At 45.7% G+C, this 22,633-nt stretch overlaps 1 protein-coding gene across 7 annotated transcripts in view; it reads left to right on the top strand.

The window, feature by feature from the left end:
* The window catches only part of SH3KBP1 (SH3 domain containing kinase binding protein 1), a 442,009-nt gene that overhangs the window by 379,883 nt on the left and 39,493 nt on the right, over positions 1-22,633 (top strand). For all 7 annotated transcript variants that reach the window (XM_066357664.1, XM_066357661.1, XM_066357663.1 and 4 more), the window contains 3 exons: positions 3,053-3,104; positions 6,075-6,155; positions 8,535-8,694. In XM_066357664.1, the coding sequence (XP_066213761.1) occupies positions 3,053-3,104; positions 6,075-6,155; positions 8,535-8,694 (293 nt within the window). The remainder of the gene's footprint in view (positions 1-3,052; positions 3,105-6,074; positions 6,156-8,534; positions 8,695-22,633) is intronic.

The following is a 22,633-nucleotide window of genomic DNA, read 5'->3' as shown; positions in this document are numbered from 1 at the left end:
AAAGACATCTTACTTGAAAATGTGGCGTCATTTTTCATCTAAGCAGGCAGGAAGGCTAAGTTTGATGGAATCAGAGTAAAGTCAGTCAAGGGCAAAAAAAAAAAAAGAAAAAAGAAAAAGGATAACCTGTAAACCTACTCTGCTAATAAGCCAGTCAAGCATCTGGCCAGTGTTGATCAAGCGTGGTAGATGCAAGACAGACAGCTCACAAACTTGCCTTTCTTTCAAAACTGCCCCACCTGCCTCCTCAACTGCTAGGGCTCCAAACAAACCCTCACAGCCCTGCCTTCTTCCTCTGCCACATTCATGCACGCACTTGCCACGACTACACTTTCCACATGCTGCCTGTTAGCCCAACACTTCCCGTCATGTCTCTCTTGGTTCCCCTCTGCTCTGCCCTGTCACATTTCATGTCGGCTACATAGCAGACCTGACAGAACACTCGGGTTTTTGTTCTTTGTACAGTAATCTCGGCAAATATGGTGATTTGTAATTGTCTTTGTTATTTGAGGCCCTGTGGTTTGAGGCCAGGTTGCTGGGGGAACAAACAGCCTCAGCAAGAGGAGGCTCATGTGAAATTGGTTATAAAATATTTTAGACCAGCAGAAGGTGAGGAAGACTTCTGCGGGCTAGGTATTGTTGGGCCTTGGCTGGGAAGAATTAGGCCACAGGGTGTTGGCAGTTTCGTGAATAAGAAATTACTCATATCTTGAGGTAAAGGAAGGTTAATTGGCAGAGTTTCAGTGATAACTTCATTAGGTAAACACACACCAGTCCCCAGTCTAATTTATGCAAAGACAGAAAAGGGAGGAAGGAAAGGGAAGGAGTTGGGGTAGAGATCCGGAAGGCGCTGGCGCGAGGGGAAAGAGGAGAAGAGCTGAGAGCCGGAACATCCATCTGGGAGAGGGCCTCTGTCCAAGGAGAGGTGGCCTTTGAGCATTTTTCTTTCTTTTTTAATGATAACATTTGTATGCATGTAGACAAGATAGAAAAATATTAAGGAAGAAACACACACGTGTGTGCACTCATAATCCTGGAGATCACCACTATAAATTTCTTGCTTTCCAAGTCTTTTTCTGCATGTACTGTAACATAGTTCAGCTTATACTGTAGTTGCAACTTGATACCCCTTTTTTTTTTTTAACTTGAACATGCTATAGTTCCTTGTGCCTTTGTTAACTCGGTGTGTGGCTTACAGCCACATGATGGTTTGTCTTGTGGATGCTCTCTGGCAGGATGGGCCCTTCATAGTGCTTAAGAGCACTCTGTGGGTCTGACAGTTCTGGGCTAGACTTCTAGACCCTTGCCCCATTTAATAGCCTGGTGACTTGTGGAAATGCCTTCATCTCTCTAAGCCTCAATTATCTCATCGGCAAAATGGGCATAATAATATCACTACTTATAGAGTTGTCATGAGGATTAAACAGGCAGTACTTACCGACTCCCTCTGTTTTGAAGATGCCTCCTCTTTAAGAGAGAGGTAAAATTATTGCCATTTTACAGATGAGAAGGGTCAGCCAGGTGAGATCACTTGCCTAGTGTCCAGCTGGTAACTGAAAGAGCCAGGATTTTAAAAAATATATATTATTGATTGGTTGATTTTAGACAGACAGAGAGAGAGAGAGAGGGAAGCATTCATTTGTTGTTCCACTTAATTGTGCATTCATTGGTTGCTTCCTGTATGTGCCCTGACCAGGGATCAAACCCACAACCTTGGTGTTTCAGAACAATGCTCTAACCGACTGAGTTAACTGGCCAGGGTGAGCCAGGATTTCTAATGACAGATTCTGAAGCCCCACCTCTTGCCCACCATACAAACTGCTTACTCAGGGGTAACTTGGCTAAATCACCCAGCTAGTACAAAGCAGAGCTGAAATGTCATTGAATCTAAGTGCTGTGATTCCCCACTGGGAAAGTAACTTGTGAGTCTTGTATTCTCTAGGTTTTACTTAAAACCATGTTTTTTCCTGTGCCCTGGTACTGCAACAGGCAGTGGTGGGCACTGGTGGGGTGAACCGAGGATGGGTGGGGACATGTGGTGGTCCCTGCAGTAATGTCACAGGAGTGAATTTTCAGAACATAGCAGAGTCTGTGAGGTTTTTTTCTTTGTTTGTTTTTGTTTTTAATTATAAGTATATGATGTCCAGAGAGAGTCAGGAGAAGTGTCAGCAGTGACACGGATCCCATATTCAAACCTTCCCCATTTCCATCTTTCTTTAATGATTTGATATTGAGATGGTTCTTTCTTTGCCTTTGGCCTGCTTCTCCCCTGGCCAAGAACAGTGTCCAGTAATTGTGCCCTGGCTGGATTCTCAGCCCCTGAATCACTTGCCAAGTCCAGTCTGTCCATCTCTCTTCTACAGTGAATCCTGGTAAGCAGGGAGCTCAGGGATGAATGTCGTTGATTGCATTGCAACCTTGATTGCATTGCAACGTTTGTCACCTGCAGTGACAGAACAGGATAGTAAAACAAGTAGTGCCTGATAGGCAAGGAAACTCCATTCCAGTTTCTAGGATACAGCTGGTCTCCTGGGGGTCCTGCAAGTGGCCTGCCAGCCCTGGGAGGGAAGTAGCCGGCTTAGCGCCCCACCCAGTTGCACCAACCCCGAGCCTGCATTTTGTTGAAGGTCCCACATCCAGAGCAGATCTGATTTAAAGCCACCCCATTGACTCTTTCTGAATTGCTTGGTTATTCAGCAGATTAAATCTTAATTGCAAATGCGGTTTCAGCGTAGGAGTACCATTGTGCCTGCTGGTTTCAGGCCATTTTTTTGCTGAGCTGAGCTTTTCCAGAAGGCTGTTACAAATTTAGAAAGGGGGAAATGGTATTTCATTTGTCCATCAGAGTTTTGTTTTGCAGACTGAATGTATTTTAGTGTTTGTTTAAAGGTGCCAAAATCTAGCATCCCTAGAGAGAGGATTTTTCCCTATTTTTTGGAGAGCTTCTCTGGACTGTCCAAACTGCATCTAGAAAACATGATCTGTGGTCCTCTATGTGAGAGGCCAGGCCTGCCAACAATCTCATGTGGTATTATTGTGATTAATTTTTCAGAGACCCAAGAAGCCACCTCCTCCGTCTGCTCCTGTCATCAAGCAAGGGGCAGGTAAGGTACCTTTCCATTCTGTCAACACCATGAGGGTCTTTCTCTGCGCATATTTACAGTGTCCTGGATAGATCTCAAGATTCTTAGATTCAAATACCCCAGATTACCAAATCGGGAGGTAATGATTTGGCCTCAACAGGCAGGTTTTAAATAACTGCTGTATTTCCTAAAAAATAAACATATCATTAAAATATATCCCTGATACAGCAAAAGAAAAAAAAAAAGTCTAGCCTCCCAAAGAGAATGACCAAGAGGATTTGGCTTTGGTATAAGCCAGTTTTGTCTGCTTTGTTTTTATTTTTTTAATAAACCGCTTTTGAGGAGAGGAGAACCTAATTGTCCTCCTTCACCTCTGCCTGCCCTATCAATTGTGGATCAGCTTGGAGAGGATCGCTTCCCATAGGTCATAATGTCACTGCGCATGGATAGTGGCACTGAATTTACAATGTCTGTCCCGTGTGGTTAAACAAAATTTGTACTTACTTTACTTACCATCCCCCAACAACAGAAAAAATATTTGTTTCTAGCAATGAATACTTTTTCTTATGAATCTTTTTAATCTTGAAAAGAATCTTATTCACTTTCTGTGCAGTTCAGATATTAAGGTTGACTGATATGGGAAGACTTGATGTTGTCAGACATTGGGTAACTCGTTGCACAATGGAGCCTCATACATAAAGATGATAATTCATAGTTCTCAATAGAATTCCTCTTTATAATCGTTTAAATTATAATTTGACTTTATAATTAGTTAAAAACTAATTATGGGGAGAAATTCCTCCATGAATAACTCGGTAAGTGGCATTTTAAAAATTAACAACTAAAACAGAAGAAGAATAGGGGTATTTTTAGTTCTACACACTCATAATTATGAAATTTTTGTAGCGTTTAAAGTGTGAATAAATTTCCAGATTGATTTATTTACAGATTTATTAGGAGTTGGGGTTTTTTTCCCTTAAGTTCTTTCAGCTCACCAAGTTTTGTGGAAAAATCAGCTTGACCCCAAATTCCATTCCCATTCCCTTCAGCATAGTTGAAAATTACAGAGATTAAGCCCTGAAATGGGATGTTAATTACCTCTCTGCTCCGCCCCCATTCTCGTTTGCATTGAGCAGTTTAGTTTTGCCACCTAGTGGTTCTGGCTGGATAAATATTTTATTGTGCTGAGATTAAAGCAGGCTCTTCATTTTCTTGTCTCTGAAGACCCTTTTCCTGAGAGGCCTTGGTGACTGGTGAGAAGCCATACTGATGTTTTGAGTGGTCCAAGGCTTAGGTACCCTAGAATGCAACTAGGATTGGATTCTTCATGATAGTAAGATTGTTAATTCCTCCTGATTCTCTAGGAATAATACTGGACTTCATTATCATTAGTAGACTGCATTGTAACATGGTAGGCAAATTCTTATCCTTTCAAAACAGCTTTACCAAAACTTCTGGATCTCTGAGGGCAAAGCCAGATGACATTTAATGTTCCTAGATTATTCTTGCTCATTTATCCTCATGAATGATCTTAGGAACCACTTTGTGACAGGGAGGTAGATATTCATATGTTCCCCATGATCAACTTTCTTTGTGTTTATTTGAGAAAGAATCAGATATGGAATTGACAGACATCAGATACAGTATTTAATTTGTAGTGAGTCATTAAGATGTCGGTAAAGTATGTGTTCAGTGAAATTTTTTAAGTTCTTTTGGTTTCTGATGCTATATTTACTTGAGATTTAGTACCAAGCACACATCCATAGCATTCAACCAAATTTGTAAATCAGCATAATACTTGTGATTGGTTTCATGCATTAGCTATTTTTCAAGTGTTCTTATGTGCCTGAAGTCACTGACACAGATGAAGTCAGAGCACAGGGGAGGGAGCCACTGCAGTCCACATGGATAAAGAAGAAATACTAATTGGTACATTTGGGGAAATGTAATACCTGAGGGATTCAGACACAAATTGAAAGGACTTAGGGAGAACCACTGTGTCTTCTCTGTACATCTCTCCAATTAAAAATATGTTCTAGTTACTACTGCTGCATAGCAAGCCACCCCAAATTTGGCAGTGTAAAACAACAATCTTGTCATGCCCATGAATTCTGCAGTCAGGAATCTGAACAGGGCATGGCCAGGGTGTCTTTTCTCTCTTCTCCATGCCGTCTGAGACCTCAGATGAGACCTCTGGACCAGCTGAGGCTGGCAGTCTCACTTTGAAGATGACCGCTTCACTCTCATGTCTGGCTCCCCTTGGCAGGGGCAGCTGGGAGGCTGGGTTCAGCTGGAGCAATAGGCCAAAGTGATTGCGCACGGCCTACATGTGGCCTCTACAGCATGGTGGCTTCAGGGTAATTCACTTCTTACATGAAGATTCAGTATTCTGGCAAATACAGCATAAGCTCCATGGCCTTTCAGGACTTAACCTTGGAAATTATACGGTATTGCCTCAGCCACTGGTTGAAGCAGTCCCAAGCCATCCACATTCCAGACAGGGGTCATAGACCTCACTCCTTAATGGAAGGGATAGCAAACCATTTGCAGCAGTTTTATTTTAAAACTGCTACAAAATGGAACCCAGGTCCCTGTGAAATTTCTTTTTAATTATAGAGCACAATACCCAGTGACCCCTTATTTGCATATTTTGAAGATTGACTTCTTTATTTATTTATACACATTTCCCACCCACACCCAAGAATTTCCTGTGACTATTTTGATGCCTAACTAAGCAGTCAGATTTAAATATCACAAAATATTAATGGTGTTCTTTTTAAATTAAGGACATATAGGTAGGCAAACTTAATGACATAGGACAGAAATGGCTTCTGTCTGTTTCTTAGCAACTTGTGTTTGCCAAGTAACACCAGCACTCAGCTTAGGAAAAAATATGTTAACTTTGCTGTACCCGGTAAATATTTAAAATGCTGGTGTGTCTAATAAATGGTAGAGAAAGTGTTTTCTGAACAGTTATCCTTTCCCCCCTAGGTACTGCTGAGAGAAAACATGAAATTAGAAAGATACCTCCCGAAAGACCAGAAACACTGCCAAACAGAACAGAAGAAAAAGGTATGAAATCAAGTCTTGGTTGGCACTTCCAGAACAGCAAGAGATGAAGCTGTCTGTCACCGGACCAGTCCGGATCACCCAGAGGATTTGCTCTGTCTTTGGAATATGGTTGTGATTGCTTTTAAATATCCCATATCTAAGGAAATAGGATAGAGGGTTATATGGTGTTTCTTTGGGCCCGAAGTTCTCATCAAATGAAAAAGAACAGGCCCAGTCGCTTAACACATTGGAGTTCTCCCAGCCCAGTCCTCCTACCGTCACTGCCCTGGCCACACCAGCAGCATCCTTGTCCTCAGTCACTCCTGGGCCTTTGATCCAGGCTACAGATACGTGTCTTTGGTCAAGAATGCTGGAAGATGAGAAGATGGGAAAACCAGAAGACGCAGCTTAGTGTTTACAGTCCCGTAAAGGTGGTCAGAAATGTCATTTACAGGGAAGTAGCTTACCCCATCTCACAGTCAGTCTTACAGATATGTTCGACTTCTACTGTTCCGAGTGTCTCTCCCAAAGAAATCTGCATGCTGTGGAAGGACTCATTTTATTAGGTGTCTAAGATTTGATTGATCACACATTTTATGGGGGAAAGTGCTATGTTGTTATTATGAACAGGAAGCAGAGCACATTCCATTTTAAAAAGCAGTTATTTGTAAGTCACAAGAGAAATGCTGAATTAATGATTGTAATTATTTAGAGGTACTCCTGGGTGGTCTCATGAAATTTTATTGTGAAATTGAGTATTTTATGTCAGCCTGCCAAAAGTTTTACCAACATTGTAAGCTCTTAAGAAGTTACACCTCTTTCTTTCATAGTGAACAGTTAAAACTTGAGTTGTGCACCTCATTGTAAAGACCAGGTATGTGTCACAGACCAATGAAAAAATAGCCCTTGACCGTGTGCCGTAGGTATAGCTCTTTGATAAAAGTGTGTGTTGTGACATAACCTCCTCTATCCTCATGGAGGACACATGGCTAGTTTCTGGCTAATACCCAGGCTCTTTGATAAGGATACTTCCTGCTGTGTTCCGTGCTAACATACGGACTCAGCCTTACTTGGCTGCCCAAGCGGCCACATACTTCTGGTTCCTTTCCTTTCCAGGCCCCGTTGTTCTCTGCCACAGTGGTTCAAGAAGTCGGAAGCCCTGATCAAAAGCAGCAGGAAAGCCAGGGAGCCAGCCCCACCCTAAGACTTGCCCTCCCGTCCCTTCCTACAAGAGGACCCTCCCTTCTTTGCGTTCCAGCTGAGCGCTTCCTCCTCTGCGCCCCCTACCCCTGTGTATCAATCAGCTAATGAGTTCCCAGCATTCTCGGATGGAGTATATTCCCCCCAAAAAAAATATTGTTGGGATGAGCATTGTAATAGCTGCACAATAGCTGATAGGCTTTTACAAGCTTTGCCAATTGGCCGGGGCACCAAAACAATACGAATTTGTGTTTGCAAGAAAAACATGTTCAGAGTTCCAGCTACAAGGGAACACAGGGAACCTGCCTGCCGTCCGATAGATAGGCAACTCTCTGAAGTTCTGTCTTTATAAAGAAGAATGTGTATACTTGCTTTTTATGCCATGAACAGGGCAAGGCTAATTGGGGACAGAGTAAAATGAAGCTGTCACTGAACGCTGCCCGGTTGGACCACAAGATCTGGCATTAACTTCATTTTAACAGCTTGACCCCCAAAGCCTTTGGGAACCGAATACCTGTGAAGCCCCAGTTTACCTTCCAAGTTCAAAATGCACAGAAAGAATGCAAAACTAGTTCTCATTCTTTGAAGCACTCCCCTCATTATTGGCTCGTGGCCCTCTACAGACCTTTCTCCTCCACACACTCAGAAGGTCCGGCAGGTCATTTACCAGACTTGTCAACCATTTACTGAGCACCTGCTATGTACCAGGTGCCATGCAGGGTTCTAGAGAAATGACCAGAATGGGTCCTGCCTTGGGGCTGGCAGCCTCCAGGCTGTGCCCAGTATGCTGATACCAGCAAGTGTCCAACTGGAGCCTGTTTATACAGGGCTACCCTTCATGGCTCAGGTGAAGAAGTTAAGTCTGCTTTTGCGAGTGGGTCCAGCTGTTGAGATAGGGACATCATGACATCATGTTCCAGCCAGGTATGATAAGTAGGCCTAATGAAGGATGAATAGAAGTTTGCCAAGTGTAGCCCTCCAGGCAGAGGGACCAGCGTAAGCAAAGACAAACAGTACAGTATGGCTCTATAGGGCTTCTTCTGATGTGACAAAGAATGAAAGATGCTCTAATGTCCAACTTCACTTTTACAAATGGCGTTGGTGATTTTTTAAGCACGAAATAAGCTAGCTGCACCTAAGTACTGGCACTTATACTGCATCTGTCTGTCTTCTTTATGCTTTTAAAACAACGACTTAAAGAAAGGCCAGAGAGAGAGCCAAAACTGGATTTACAGAAGCCTTCCGTTCCTGCCATACCACCAAAAAAGCCACGGCCACCCAAGACCAATTCTCTCAGCCGACCAGGCGCACTGCCCCCAAGGAGACCCGAACGACCAGTGGGTCCCCTGACCCACACCAGGTACTGCTGTGCTCTCGCCCCTGGGGTGGGCACAGGAGTGGGCAAGGGGTGGCCTATGGACACAGGAGAAGGGCCTTGAGTGTGTCCGGGTAAGGGGTGAGGGTGGGGAAGGCTGCCCTCCCACCCTCTAACAAAGCTGTTGAGGACTCTGCCACTTCTGTCCTTGGTCTGGTGCTCGGGCAGAAGTGGGTGCCAGGCTGGGAGCGGAAGCATGGGTTTCGGGATTAGCAGATCGGGATTAGGTATCCAGCATCTAGGCCCAGCTCACGGGCAGGAATGTCCCCTGTGCTTTATTAGAACAAGGCCAATGGCCCTTCAGACTGGAAATGCACGTGCCACGCCCACCCCTCACCCCCTGGACGCCCTGCTGGCCTCAGGTGCTCACATCTCAGTGGCAGCTCCGCCCACCCTTCTCTGTGGTGCTTCCTCCCACACCCCCTCCCTCTGCCCGACAGCACAGCCCTGTTGTGGAACCCAGGACCCAGCATGACAAATATTGTCTTTGTGTACATTTCTCTGAACTAGGAGGCCATCGAAGGCGGGGAACATACTTTGTTCAGGTGTGCCTCCTAAGATATGCCTGGCAAAACTCAAATTTGTTCACTGGCTGGCTGGATTCATGTTAGTAATGTGGAATCAGAATGGGACATTGTGCCTTCCAGACCTGAGCTACCCATCACTCCACAAGGAAGTGTATACAACCCACAAGTTTATTGCCAGAACTTTCTACCATTGCTTGTAGGATATACATGTTGGTGGTAATATACCAGCACAAGCCAGTGGCCTGGAAGTCTTTGCCTGTACCTATCAACACACAGTCACCAGAGTTCTGGTTTTTGAGCTACGTTTGCACGGTGAGAGTCTCACGGGGCTTCAGTGCCCTGGTGTTAGAATCAGGCAGGCTTGCCCCCCTCATAGGAGGAGTGTGAGCCTCAGCAGGTCCCTGCTCCTCTCATCTCTCTTTCTTTATCTGTAAATTGAGGATGATAAGAGAATGCACCTAAAAGGGTGGAACGAGGTACTTCCTAAGTATGTAACCCCATGCCTGTAAGTTGTTACTTTCACTGCCATTTTTATTATTGCGGATCAAACTGAGTGTATTGCAGCAAAACAAAATATCTTGTTTACTGGTAAAATATGCACAACAAAATTTATCACTGTAAGGATTTTTAAGTATACAGTTCAATGACATTAAGTATGTTCATGTTGTGCAACCATCACTACCATTCATCCACAGAAATATTTTCATGTTTCAGAACTTAAACTCTGTACCCCTTAAACAGTAAATTCCCGTTCCCCTTCCTCCCAGCCACTGCCAGTGGCTGTCTCTGTGAGTATGACCATTCTGTCTGCCTCTGTGAATATGACTACTCTTGATGCCACATATAAGTGGGATCATGCAGCATTTGTGATGATCCCTGGGGAACACTGATGGGACCAGGATTGCTGTTGAGTTAGTTGTTCAGGCCTGTAAGTTTTGCGCCCTATTCTGCTGACTGACAGCAGAAGGCAGTTTGCACATGCGCACAACGGGAGCACTTGAGAGCCTCGATGACCTCAGCAAGGGCCACTTCAGTAGCATGGTTGGCCCAGAAGCTCAGACTTCAGGTGGAAATGGTCATGAAAGCCCATGTGGTTCTAAAGAGAATATGAGCTACACGAACAGGGAGAGTGGAGCAGCAAAGAGGCAAATCATTTTGTGGTATGTGAACGGAGAACAGAAGCCACACTCGGCTTTGTTCTGTTAGTCTTCCAGGGACAACAGACATTTCGATTAAGTCAATAACAATTTCCAGAATATCCCTGCTGTGCTTTCTAAAGATCTTATCTGAAAAGAAGTGTAATTTCAATGGTTTCTTTGCCTTTGAAGGTTACTCTCAGTCGTCTCATTAAGGGATAGTTGCAGGCTTTGTGAGCCAACAATTAGACCTGCACACGAGGGGGAAGGAAGTGAATAATAACTGCCACCCTCTGGACTCACAGGGGCCTCGTCCCCCCCCCCCCCGCTTAGCTCTTCTCTGCCTCCAGCCCTCCCAATATCCAGTTGTCCATTAGAAGTACAAGTCACTGAGGAGGATGCATGGGAGGGGTTTGTCCAGAAGCCAGTGGGAAATGTAATGTCACTCTTCTTCACATTGTGTGTGGCATCTGAGAAGCCCCTGGCCTCCCACTCCCCCTGTGGCTGCCCAGTCCCCAGGGTACTGGTTTGCAGAAAGGGAAGAGGGGGAGTAAAGCCCCAGGTTTCTCCCTGATAATTAAGGCAAGACTGGGAGCATTTGGGGAGCCAGTACCTACTTTAGCCAATTGCTCAACCAGTTGAAGGAAGGACAGTGCCTGCCCTAACTCAGTGGTTCTCCAACTTTGTGTGCATCAGAATCACCCAAAGAATATGTTCAGATCACTGGGACGTACCATCACGGTTGCTGACTTGGTAGGTCTGGATCAGTCCTAGGAATTGACGTTCTAATGGCCTCCCAGGTGACGCCCCAAGTGCTTTACAGTACTTCTCTCCTTCCCCGGCTGCGTCTCATGCACCTGTCAGTGCTCCCCAGTTAGCATGCCCCTCTTCTGGGATCCTTCCCTTATCTCTATGGTCTCTTCTTTAAATGCCCAACATCTGTGTTTAGCCTGATGTGGGGCCACATGCTGTGTCACTTGGGATGTTCACACCCCCGGACTCCTTTACCAGATTTCAAGCAGATCAAGAGTGTGTTTTGTCATTTCTACATGCTTTACAGGATTGAACGTTTGGTAGTGGCTCATGTAACACACTTGTTGAATGCCATGATTCCTAAAAGGGAGGAGGTGCCAGTGCTCACATCTTGTTCACTTTGCCCATCCTGTCCTCCTTTCCCTCCTCTGAGCCGGCTCTGTAACATGTGTGTCTTGTATATTCTAAGTTAGTGCACCATGGATGTCAACACAATTTTTTAAAAGAGAAATCTAAGAACAGCTTATTGTTTCTCAGTACTTCATGCACTTCATATTTCCTGCTAGGCAGTTACATTAGACAACCAACACAAAATGGTTTATGAATTTGTATAGTTCTGCCACATAAGTTGAGGTGGGAATGTTAACATCATTCAAAGAGTCTTGTGTCCATGGTTCTCCGGAGAGAGGGTATTCTCTGCTCTGTGAACCCATGTCGTCACAAGGACTTACCTGACTGGACAGATTGATGGATAGACTACTGAACCCATGGGCATGTGATATTGTTTGCCGTTCTGGTTAAGAACCAGGCAGTTCTCTCCAGCTGCAGTCTGGGCCTGTACTTCCTCTCACCGGCCAGTAAGCTTGCTGCCAAATGTGGCTTCCAGAAGAGATCGATTTCTTTCTATTTAAACAGGAACTTACATCTTTTAAAAAAAGGAATACATATGTTTAGGAAGAGGGGAATCATTTCTAGATGCATTCATGTAATGAAATAGTATTGAGGACCTACTGTGTGCAAAGCACTGTTTTGGACCTTAGTAATGGTGGAGCTCGAGCATTGCAGACCAGTTCTCAGGACTCGTGTCTAGGGAAGTGGAGGACACCAGTGTGCACTCTGTCCATTCGGAGACAGTGGAAGCACACCACTAACAAACTCACATGGTGAGCATGTTCTTCCAGTTGCTAAGAAGTTAAGATGGAATTTTAACAGGAAAAAAATACTTTTCAAAAAATATTTAATACTAGAATTGATTGTAAAAACTGACTGCTAATAGAACTTTCTCTTAGATCATAAGTGCCTCCTTTGTTTGAAAGTCTGTGCCTTGGGGACACCTTGGTTATTATTATTTATTTATTTTTGTATTTTTCTGAAGCTGGAAATGGGGAGAGACAGTCAGACAGACTCCCGCATGCGCCCGACTGGGATCCACCCGGCACGCCCACCAGGGGCGACGCTCTGCCCACCAGGGGGCGATGCTCTGCCCCTCCAGGGCATCGCTCTGCTGCGACCAGAGCCACTCTAGCACCTGGGGCAGAGGCCAAGGAGCCATCCCCAGCGCCCGGGCCATCTTTTCTCCAATGGAGCCTCGCTGCGGGAGGGGAAGAGAGAGACAGAGAGGAAGGAGAGGGGGAGGGGTGGAGAAGCAGATGGGCGCTTCTCCTGTGTGCCCTGGCCGGGAATTGAACCCGGGACCTCTGCACGCCAGGCCGACGCTCTACCACTGAGCCAACCGGCCAGGGCCTTGGTTATTATTTTATAGTAGGCAAAACAGTACCTGCTCGTCTTGTACAGCTCACCATGTAACTAAGGTGCTTGTGGTGCAAAGAGCATTCTGTCTACCCCATTTTCACACTTGAGAAAATGGAGGCTCAAAAGCATGGAGCGTACTCACTTGTCTCGATATTTGATCATAAATATATTTCAAGTCACAGAATATACCTAAACCTTTTGTATGTGTATTTATATACATAAACACACGGGCATGTGATGTTCTATGTCTAATAATCTGTATTATAAACTAAATAAATATGTGTTCAGAAATTTCTCTGAGAAGAGGTCCTGAAACCTGGGAGAAGGGTCCAAATAAGAAAAGAAAAGAGGAAAGAAAGAAAGAAAATAAAATAAAACAAAGAGGGAGGGAGGGAGAGAGAGAGAAAGAGGGAGAGAAAGAGAGAGAGAGAGAGAAATAAAAGAAGGAAGGAGGGAGGGAGGGAGGGAGGGAGGGAGGGAGGGAAGGAAGGAAGGAAGGAAGGAAGGAAGGAAGGAAGGAAGGAAGGAAGGGAGGAAGATCCAAGGAAATACTGACAAGAAGAGACGGCTTTGAGCCCTAGTGATTGCATGCAGTGGGAGACAGCAAGCCAGAAACGCGAAGGGCAGAGCAGACATTGTGCCTTCAGAAGAAAATCAGCCTGATAGGGAAGTAGCGGAAGCAGGCTGGCTGGACAGCAACAGGTTTGTTCATCTCACAAACACAGGCACCCCAAGTTGGAATATTATTTTTCTTTTTCTTCCCAAATTGTAGGGAAGCTGGAATAGGAAAGGATGAGCTTTTCCCACTGTCTGCTAAAGCAGGGAGCAGCCCCTGCTCTCCAAGTGGGGGCAAGTGACTGGCAGGGCGGGGGACAGGGAGGGCTGGCGTCTAGGGGCCTGAATGATAGATAGGGGTCTAGGATGGAAGGGAAGTTGAAAGGCTGAAGGAGGAAGTGAGGTGAGCAAAGATGGAATGGAGGAAGTCAATGGCCAGAGGTACAGGAGATGATGATCAGAAAGTGGAGGTTGGTGCTCACAAGTTCAAAGGCGAAGTAGGTCTGAAGGCGGGGCTGTCCTTGGGGGTGGATGACCCACGTGGCTTTTATAGGCTCAAAAAGATGGCAGGATCTAAGGTGAGGTGAGGTTGGTGTTCTAGAAACCAGGGTCCTCTCAGATGTCAGTGTGCTCTGGGAGAGGACACTATCCACTGACTGCAGGTGTGGAAGCATGTGTTGGAGGAGGGTTCTCAAATGGGTCTTGAGAACCAAGCTGTGGGCAGAAAGCCTAGTGACTTCCCAGACCTGTGCCGCTTAAACATGATGTATTACTTTAAAAGTTTAACACACCAGGTACTTTTCCTGTGAGAGGCCTGAGGCTACACTGAGAGAACTAGAGCACAGGACTCAGTGGGTAGGGGCCGTGGAGTTGCAAAGTCTTTACTTGTAATAAAGATGGAGCCCTGGCTTTCAGGGAAACCTTGGGAGATAAGTGAATGTTGAGCTCGGAGACATTTTAGCTTGAGGCAAAGATTAAGTAAACATTTATATGCCAAACATCAACTAAGTGCTTAGGGAAGGGCAGATGTCTCTGTTGAGACCAACTTACCCACATGGAAGTTAATTTTTCTTTAGATTTACACAGGCATCTGGGCTGCTCAAGCCCCTGGGGTTACAATTTAGCAGAAAATAAGCTTCCAGGTCCTGATCTCTCTGTGAGGTGTCTGGCCTCCTTGCCCACCAAACGAAAACATGAAAAAAAGACCTCTGCTCTTATTAGGTATAAATGGAATCAATCAATTAATTAAAGAAATAGGAAGAGAAAGATAGCTAGAGTGCATGCACATGTCCCCTAAGTAGGTGGGTAAAATGTGCACTTGGATATTCAGGCCGTCATTTTGAGTTTGGATTACTCAAGTATTCCAAATGTCTTTTCAAAGTCCTAAGTGTGATGTGTATTTCCCTTCTTTTCTACAATCTGGGACGAAGACATGCCTTTGTAGAATTCAAGAGAGAGATCTTGGCTTGAAGTGACATAGGTGGGTGTTGTTGGCTCACAGATGGTACTTACAAGCATAGAATGGCTATGATCACTCCAGAAGATTATGGAGAAAGGGAGAGACTAAAGACAGCCTTGTGGAAAATTGTTATTTATCAGGTGGAGGAAAAACTAGGAGCCGTTGAAAGGTGGGTGAAGTGTGATGTCATGGAAGTTAGAAGGAAATGTGGAGCTAGCTACTCCTGATCCGTGGGTCTCACAGTTTGAGTGTGCACTGAAATCACCTGCAGCTTGCTTAAACATAGATTGCTGCTCCCCCGAGTTGGTAGTTCAGTCGGGCTGGGTTAAGGCTAGAGAATTCGCATTTCTAGCAAGCTCCCAGTGCTGCTGCTGCTGCTGGTTGGCTGACCATGCTGTGAGAACCACCCACATAATGAGCGCCAGGAAAGACTGAAAGGCGCTGTAAAGCCAGTAGCCACAGCCACCATCACAGCCGCCTGGCCCATGCAGGTTCGCATTTGATTTGGACAGATGGTAATGAAACAACGGAGCCAAGAACTGGTGGGTCATTACCTTTAATCCTAGCTTGTACCCGGCAGGCAAGAAATACACACATAGTGGGAAAACACTTCCCTTTCCATTCAGGGCTCCCAAAGGTTTCTACCTCACCAGCCTTATTCACCTCTGTTCCCCATCTCATTCTCTCTGCACAAACTCTGCACAAACTGGCTTCTCCTTCAGCACTCCGCCACCTTGGCTGCTTCTTCTGGCCTCCTCCACGTGCCCTTTCTCTGCTCTCCTCTCTAAGGCTAATCTCAGGAACCGAGAGAGAGCAAGCTCCTGGTCTGCCCCATTTTATAGTGTAGAAATCAAAACCTTTAATCCAATATACAAACAAGGAAGTCTCTGATACAAAGTCATTTATCTGAGACATAATGGGATTCCTCATGAGAGTGCACCACCCCACATCATGCAACAGTCAAGGGTGTGGGGAAAAGCTTAGTCTTAAAACTAAGCCTTAGGCTGTAACGACCCTGCCTGCTTACAGCCTGTCCCCCACACCCAATGCAAACTATAAGCGAGCAAACATATATATCATATTTACAAACTTATTTGACCAACAGGTGTCCACAGGCTTTGGTCACTAGTTGGCCCTCACTGATCCCAGTCAAGTGGTTTCTACACAGTTGTTGAGTGCAGGAGACAGACTTGGGGTGCATTGAAGAGAGAATGAGTTGGTGGTCAAGCATGTGTAGACTCATCTTGTGAGAAACTTAGTTATGGAAAATGGGTGCTTAGTTATGAATTTAGTGATGAAAGAAGATTGTGTGTGTGTTTGCATATGTACGTGTGTGTGTGTGTGTGTGTGTGTGTGTGTGTGTGTGTGTGGTGTCATTCATTTGTTTCAGATATTCATCAGGTGCCTACATTTGACCAGACCCTCTTCTAGGTAGGTAGGTAACTATGGTAACCAGGCCAAATATTGTTCCTGCCCACCCATTGCTTTGGAGCCCGGCTCACCGGAGGTGAAACCTTAGTCTACTTAGTTACCCTCTGATGTCGAGCAAGGTGCACACTTCCCCAGGTCTCAGTTTTTGTTTCTGCATAATGGCACAGTGAGGGCTACCTTGCCCAGATACACGGATTTAAACAAGCCACTGTGCCTCAGGTCCATGGTTCCTTTCCTGGCACTTAGCAAATCCACACTTGCTTCTTTTCCTTCCTTGAAAGAGCTCAGTGCGTGGCTCTGGTGGGCGAGGGTTTCCTGCCTGGTGGCAAGCAGGTCATAGTCAGTAGCTGCACAGCAGTATAGAAATGTGGACCCTCTCAGACAGCACATCAGGAGGTCTGGAGGGGGCATAAGCCAAAGCAGCCTCCCTCGGAGGCAGCCAGACAGCCAGGGGAGTTGGGACTCAGGGAAGGCGGGGTCTGAGGGAAGACAGTTGAATTCTAGAGCATAGGAATCCCACAGGGCAATTACCTCGTCACATTGTATGAGTGTCTGCATTATTTGTGTGTCTCAGTTCACTTGTGTGTCTAACCTTCTCTCTTTACTTCTTTCCACTCATCATACTGAGAATGAATTTTATCCTGTGCAGCAAGAACCAACAGGAGAAACAAGCATTAGCCCCAGTCCAGACTGAAGCCCATTGATTTTCCTGCCAGTGATGGCCAGAATCGGGCGAGGAAACAGCAGGACATGGCGGCACCCCACACAGGCACAGTGCTAGCTGGTTCATAGAATGTTTTCCCCGCGGCCGAATTCTTTGAACAGTCTTCCTCTCAGTGGTGACCGCACAAACTTTTCTCAGACTTCCCCACCTCCAGACATCTTTAAAGCTCCTTGCCCCTCTGAGATGCCCAGCTGTGGGTTCGTTGATGAGGGCTACAGATGTCATCATCCATTTGCCTTTGGGTGCTTTGGGTTTGTCATGCCCTGGAGGAGCTCTGGAGTGAGGCTTGTTTCTCCACATGCTTGCAGAGTCTGCACAAAGAACAGAAGTTTGGAGGGGAATTGAGTGGGCAGTGTCCCGTCACCTTCCAACATGTCTTCACCAACTATAAATAGCTGCGCTTGTTTGTGCTCGTCCAAACAAGGACGCAGTGCAAGGGGAGGGCAGCCAGGAAAACCACTCCGGTTCCTGCTCCTTGTGCCCCTGGCCTGGCTCAGGCTGTCCCATATCGAAATGGGAAGTGCACAGTCCAAAAGTGTCCGTAATTCCCGGGACACGCTTGACCACCAGGTGGGTATACCGGGACTCCACAAATATCAGCGGGACCTCTGGGCCTGCATTTCTGGGGAAAGGGAAGGAATCTCCTCCCGCCCTCCCTCCTGATGAAGAGTGAAGGAAGCTGAGATTACTGCTGCCACGGTTTTGTCTTTTCGTGATGGAAGGTTTCAGTCTCCCAGGGCAGGAGCTTCCCAGTGCAGAACGCCTCCGAAGGAGGCCTCACATCTGCTCCCTCTACAGATGGACCGAGCCCTCTGACGGTTGTTTATTTAAGGGAGAAAAAGAACCTCTAGAAACATAAAACATGTGCATGTGGATGCTCATTTTAATTATTGCCATCCCAAGTGTGGTAGGCAAACACGGGACAGGGCATCAGGAAGCTTCTAACTGGTTTCAGCCCTACCACTGATTAGGTGCACGGCCTTGGGCTTATAACTCACGCCCTTGGAGGACAGGACCGTTGTCCGTAATAAAATGGGAGCCCAAACTGGGTAATCTGCATTCAGTTTTAGTAGTCAGAGCCGAAGTCTGAGATATGATGAGTACGCAGCCAGGAAAGCAGGAGAGAAGCATTACCTTCCATCGGCCTCTCACCCCTGGTGTGCAATTGGACCAGGACAAGGGAAGTGAAGTAGAGGAACTGGTGGCTTGATACTAGATGAAGGTGATATAAACAAGGTTGTGGAGTTGGAGCAAGAAAGGGACAGGGTAACTCAGTCATTTCTCTAAGATCGTCACATTTCACATCTGCCATCGTTCATGTGAGTTGCCAACCCCCTGGATGGGGTGAAAGGTGGAGGAAAATATAGGATTCACAATGTGCACCTCAGTGGCTTCCTGAGCGCAGGGGGTGGGGCTCTTCTATTTTTTTCCTTCCCTTCTCTTCCCAGATTTTTCCTCCTTGTAACAATTTTTAGGCAGTGAAAGCCCAAACATTTACATTATAGTAGTAGATCTGATGGCAGGGAGAGAGGACTGCCAAAAGGAGTCATCGTCTGGATTTGGGATCTTTTTGTTGGGTGGGAATCAGTGTGTTCATTCTTTTTCCCTTCATGCCCCCGCACCTCCAGAAGGGCTGTGGGGTCTTTTTGGTGGTTTTTGTTGCTGCTATTAATGATGCTAATTTATTTATTTACTTGTTTCCTTGCCTTGGCTTCCTGTGCACTCCAACACCTTTTCCAGGCCACATGTCTTGGCTTAACTGTCCCAACTTGGGCTAAATTGGGCCATGCCACTGACTGAGCTCATGTTCTCAAGGGATGCGCATGGCGCACCTTCCACATTTCCAACTGTGCACATACACGATCTTATGTCTCAAGTCTAAGTGGGAAGAGCAGGCCCTCAAGATGGGTCAGGTGTGTGATTTCTGTTTATTACTAGTCCTTTCTAACTCCAAGAGCAAAGGCTATTTCCCCAGCTGACAGTGAGCTGCGATGACAGGCCGCCTGGCGTCCTTGATGATTCTCCAGCCCCATGACTAGGAGGTCGAGTGAAGCAGCTTTGAGAAATGGCCCAAAGTTTAGGCTCTGGAGTCAAAGTCAGTGGGTTCAAAGACAGACCTCACTACCTTACTACTTTTATAACTACTTTAGTCAGCAAATGACTTAATCCTACTGAGCCTCCGCTTCCTGATCTATAAAATGAAAATAAGGTCATCACGCGTATGGTTCTCCAGGAAAAAGACTCTGAGGCAGCATTTAGTATGTGAGGTATGTTTTAAGGTTCAGTGCTCACAGAGGAAGAAGAAAGCAGCACTGGGCAGAGAGAGATGTCAGGTACTGGCTCACCAAAGTCTCAGCCAATACCACAGGGCACTTTGGGGCTCAAATTGTCCCTCCGAGTTGTCCTGTATTGGACTGGAATGGCCAAAACTTTTATAGCATGGGTTGTAGTCCACCCAGGAAAGGGTGTTCTCTTGACTGAGGAGGCTCTTTGCAGCTGGGGTGGCCCCTGGAGGGGCCAACAGCACTCCCAGGGCAAGGACACCCAGCCCTTCTCTGAAGGGCTCTTTGTCTCTTTGTCCCCGAAGCAGAGTAGATACCTTATGGGGTGGTTATGATTACTGAATAATGGATGAAAGGGGCCATTCTTGTGCCTGGGAGATGGTAGGCCATCAGTTATCAGTTACCACTGTCATTTCTACAGGATCGTAGGTTCCACTTCATCTTGCTGGGTATCATTGTGCTAGTCCACTTCTCTGTGGTTTAAGTTTCCTGTCCAGTAAAGCAAGCAGACTCTCAGCTGCTAGCTGCCTGTCCAACTCCTGTGTTTTAAGTGTCCATAACTAAAACTGCTGAGAAAATCATAAGAAAATAACATTATTTTTATTTAAAAATTAGAAGTAAGGGCAACCTTGTTCTGATATTTCAGTGATATGCCCGCTTTCTTGTATTTTCTCCTTTTATTTAATAGTTGTGGGCAGAGAAACTCACGGTACAAAAAAACCTCAAAGGAGCTAGTAAATTACAAAAAAAAATGGGCTTTCTTTTCTTTTTTGTTGAATTTAGTAGCATTCTTCTTAGAATATGGTATCCGTGTGTTGAGCATACTGGGGAAGAACAAGGGCCACTGAGGGCCACAGGCTCATGGGGCATCAGCTACTCCAAACACGTGCTTTGGAGAACTTTAGAAATTCTGTTATTTTTCAGAACTGAAACTCATTAGCATTGTTGTAAGAGTCTATAAATACAATGAAAGGCATTTACAAATAGACTTTGTAAAACGCTTCCATACCCAGTCTGAACACTGTCAAAATACCAGCTGCAGCTTCCCTACTTGGAAGGATCAGACCTTTTTTAAAGCTACACCTACTGTGTTTTCAAAATAGGCTCGCTTCTGGCCCTGCATGGAAGATCATTTCAGCTGGAAGCTTGTGTCTGGCTCTTGGTATGAGGGATCAGGGCTCAGCAGAGAGATGGGGGATCCCAATCTCCTTCCTATCAGAACGTGGCTGGCACTTTAGAATTTGGGGAGGGGTTGCTCAGGGATAGTACTGCCTATTTTTTCAGGGTGGGCCCTCATGACCTGGGCCTCTCAGTTCAGGATTTGTAACTCTACACACCTCAGGTGAGTTCTGTGTGACAACTGCTATTAACATTTTGAACTGTTTCTTTCTCATCTTTTCCCTGTGTATGATTTGGTTTGTTTCATTGGTTTTACATAGCTGAGATCATACTGAAGGTCATAAACTTTGTCTTTTGGGGAAAAAAATTAATTATTGTACAAATAGTAATGCATTCCCATTTCAGAAAAAAATGGCAAATGTTCATTATTTCCACAAGACTTTTTTCTTTTCAGAGACAGAGTCAGAGATAAGGATAGATGGGGACAGACAGGAACAGAGAGAGATGAGAAGCATCAATCATCAGTTTTTTTCGTTGGGACATCTTAGTTGTTCATTGATTGCTTTCTCATATGTGCCTTGACCTTGGGCAACAGCAGACCGAGTAACCCCTTGCTCAAGCCAGCGACCTTGGGCTCAAGCTGTTGAGCCTTGCTCAAACCAGATGAGCCTGCGCTCAAGCTGGCGACCTCGGGGTCTCGAACCTGGGTCCTCCATGTCCCAGTCTGATGCTCTATCCACTGCGCCACTGCCTGGTCAGGCTCCACAAGAGTTTTTGAGTCTTTGACATGTACCAGGTACTGAATTGGGAACTTGAAACCACCCATCAGACTTACTGGGAATAACCACTAAATATTCTTCCAATTTTTTTTTTTTCACTTTTCTGAAGCTGGAAACAGGGAGAGACAGTCAGACAGACTCCCGCATGCGCCCCACCGGGATCCACCCGGCACGCCCACCATGGGGCGACGCTCTGCCCACCAGGGGGCGATGCTCTGCCCATCCTGGGCATCACCATGTTGCGACCAGAGCCACTCTAGCACCTGAGGCAGAGGCCACAGAGCCATCCCCAGCGCCCGGCCATCTTTGCTCCAATGGAGCCTCGGCTGCGGGAGGGGAAGAGAGAGACAGAGAGGAAAGCGCGGCGGAGGGGTGGAGAAGCAAATGGGTGCTTCTCCTGTGTGCCCTGGCCGGGAATCGAACCCGGGTCCTCCGCACGCTAGGCCGACGCTCTACCGCTGAGCCAACCGGCCAGGGCTTCCAATTTTTTTAATACCTCTTCCTAACATATCAGAAGTGCACATGGGTATACGTGCAGTGAGGTGCATGTCATTTTAAAATTGCCTTTGTTCTTTAACATGATAACATGTATAAGCTTTTGTCCTGTTGTCATAAACTTTATTAATATTATTTCAATGGCTATATAAAAGTCCACCAAATACCATAGGTTATTCTACTGTTCCCCTAGTTACAAAAGATTCCAGTTCTTTTCAGTTTTGCTTTATTACAAATAACACTGTGATAAACATGTTGACCTGCAAAAACCCATTTGGATATTTCAGACTATTTATTTAGCCTATACTCCCAGAATTGGCCCAAAGCAGATCGTCATTTTAAATGCTATTGATATACATTCTGTTCTTTAAAATTACTTCTATTGGAAAAGTAGACTTGCTCAATGCAGGGTTGCCACAAACCTTCAATTTGTAAACAAAACTAAAATAAAATGAAATAAAATTAGGCAATATCTATGAAGCACAATAAGGCAAAGCCCCATAAAACGAGGTATGCAAACGAGGTAACATGCAGTAGGGTCTCTGCAGTCCCTCGAGGTAGGCTTACATTGGACTGGAAGCTTCCAGCTGTCAAATCAAAGAGGGAAGTGGCAGCTTTAAGATTCATAGTTACCAAAATGGATGAATAAATCACATGTTCCAAAGTAACCAAATTGTTCTGTAATACAAGTGCTTAGCTGCGGTGCAAAGCCCTTCTCCCCACCAACAGCCCCTCTAACTGCCCCTCCCAGCTGCCCACCTCAGACCATCCTCCCCTTGCCAAATAAATAAATAAAGCAGCCCTGTGGAATTAACTAGATTTTCGTTGCCTGAGGACCTGTCTCCCTGGATAGAACAGGTATTCTTAACAAGTTTTTGGTCCTTGATGTGTCCCCAGAAGGACAGATGTCTG

This window comes from Saccopteryx leptura, chromosome X (assembly GCF_036850995.1).
Source record: "Saccopteryx leptura isolate mSacLep1 chromosome X, mSacLep1_pri_phased_curated, whole genome shotgun sequence".
NCBI lineage: Eukaryota > Metazoa > Chordata > Mammalia > Chiroptera > Emballonuridae > Saccopteryx > Saccopteryx leptura.
This window is presented reverse-complemented; position numbering and strand designations above follow the sequence as displayed.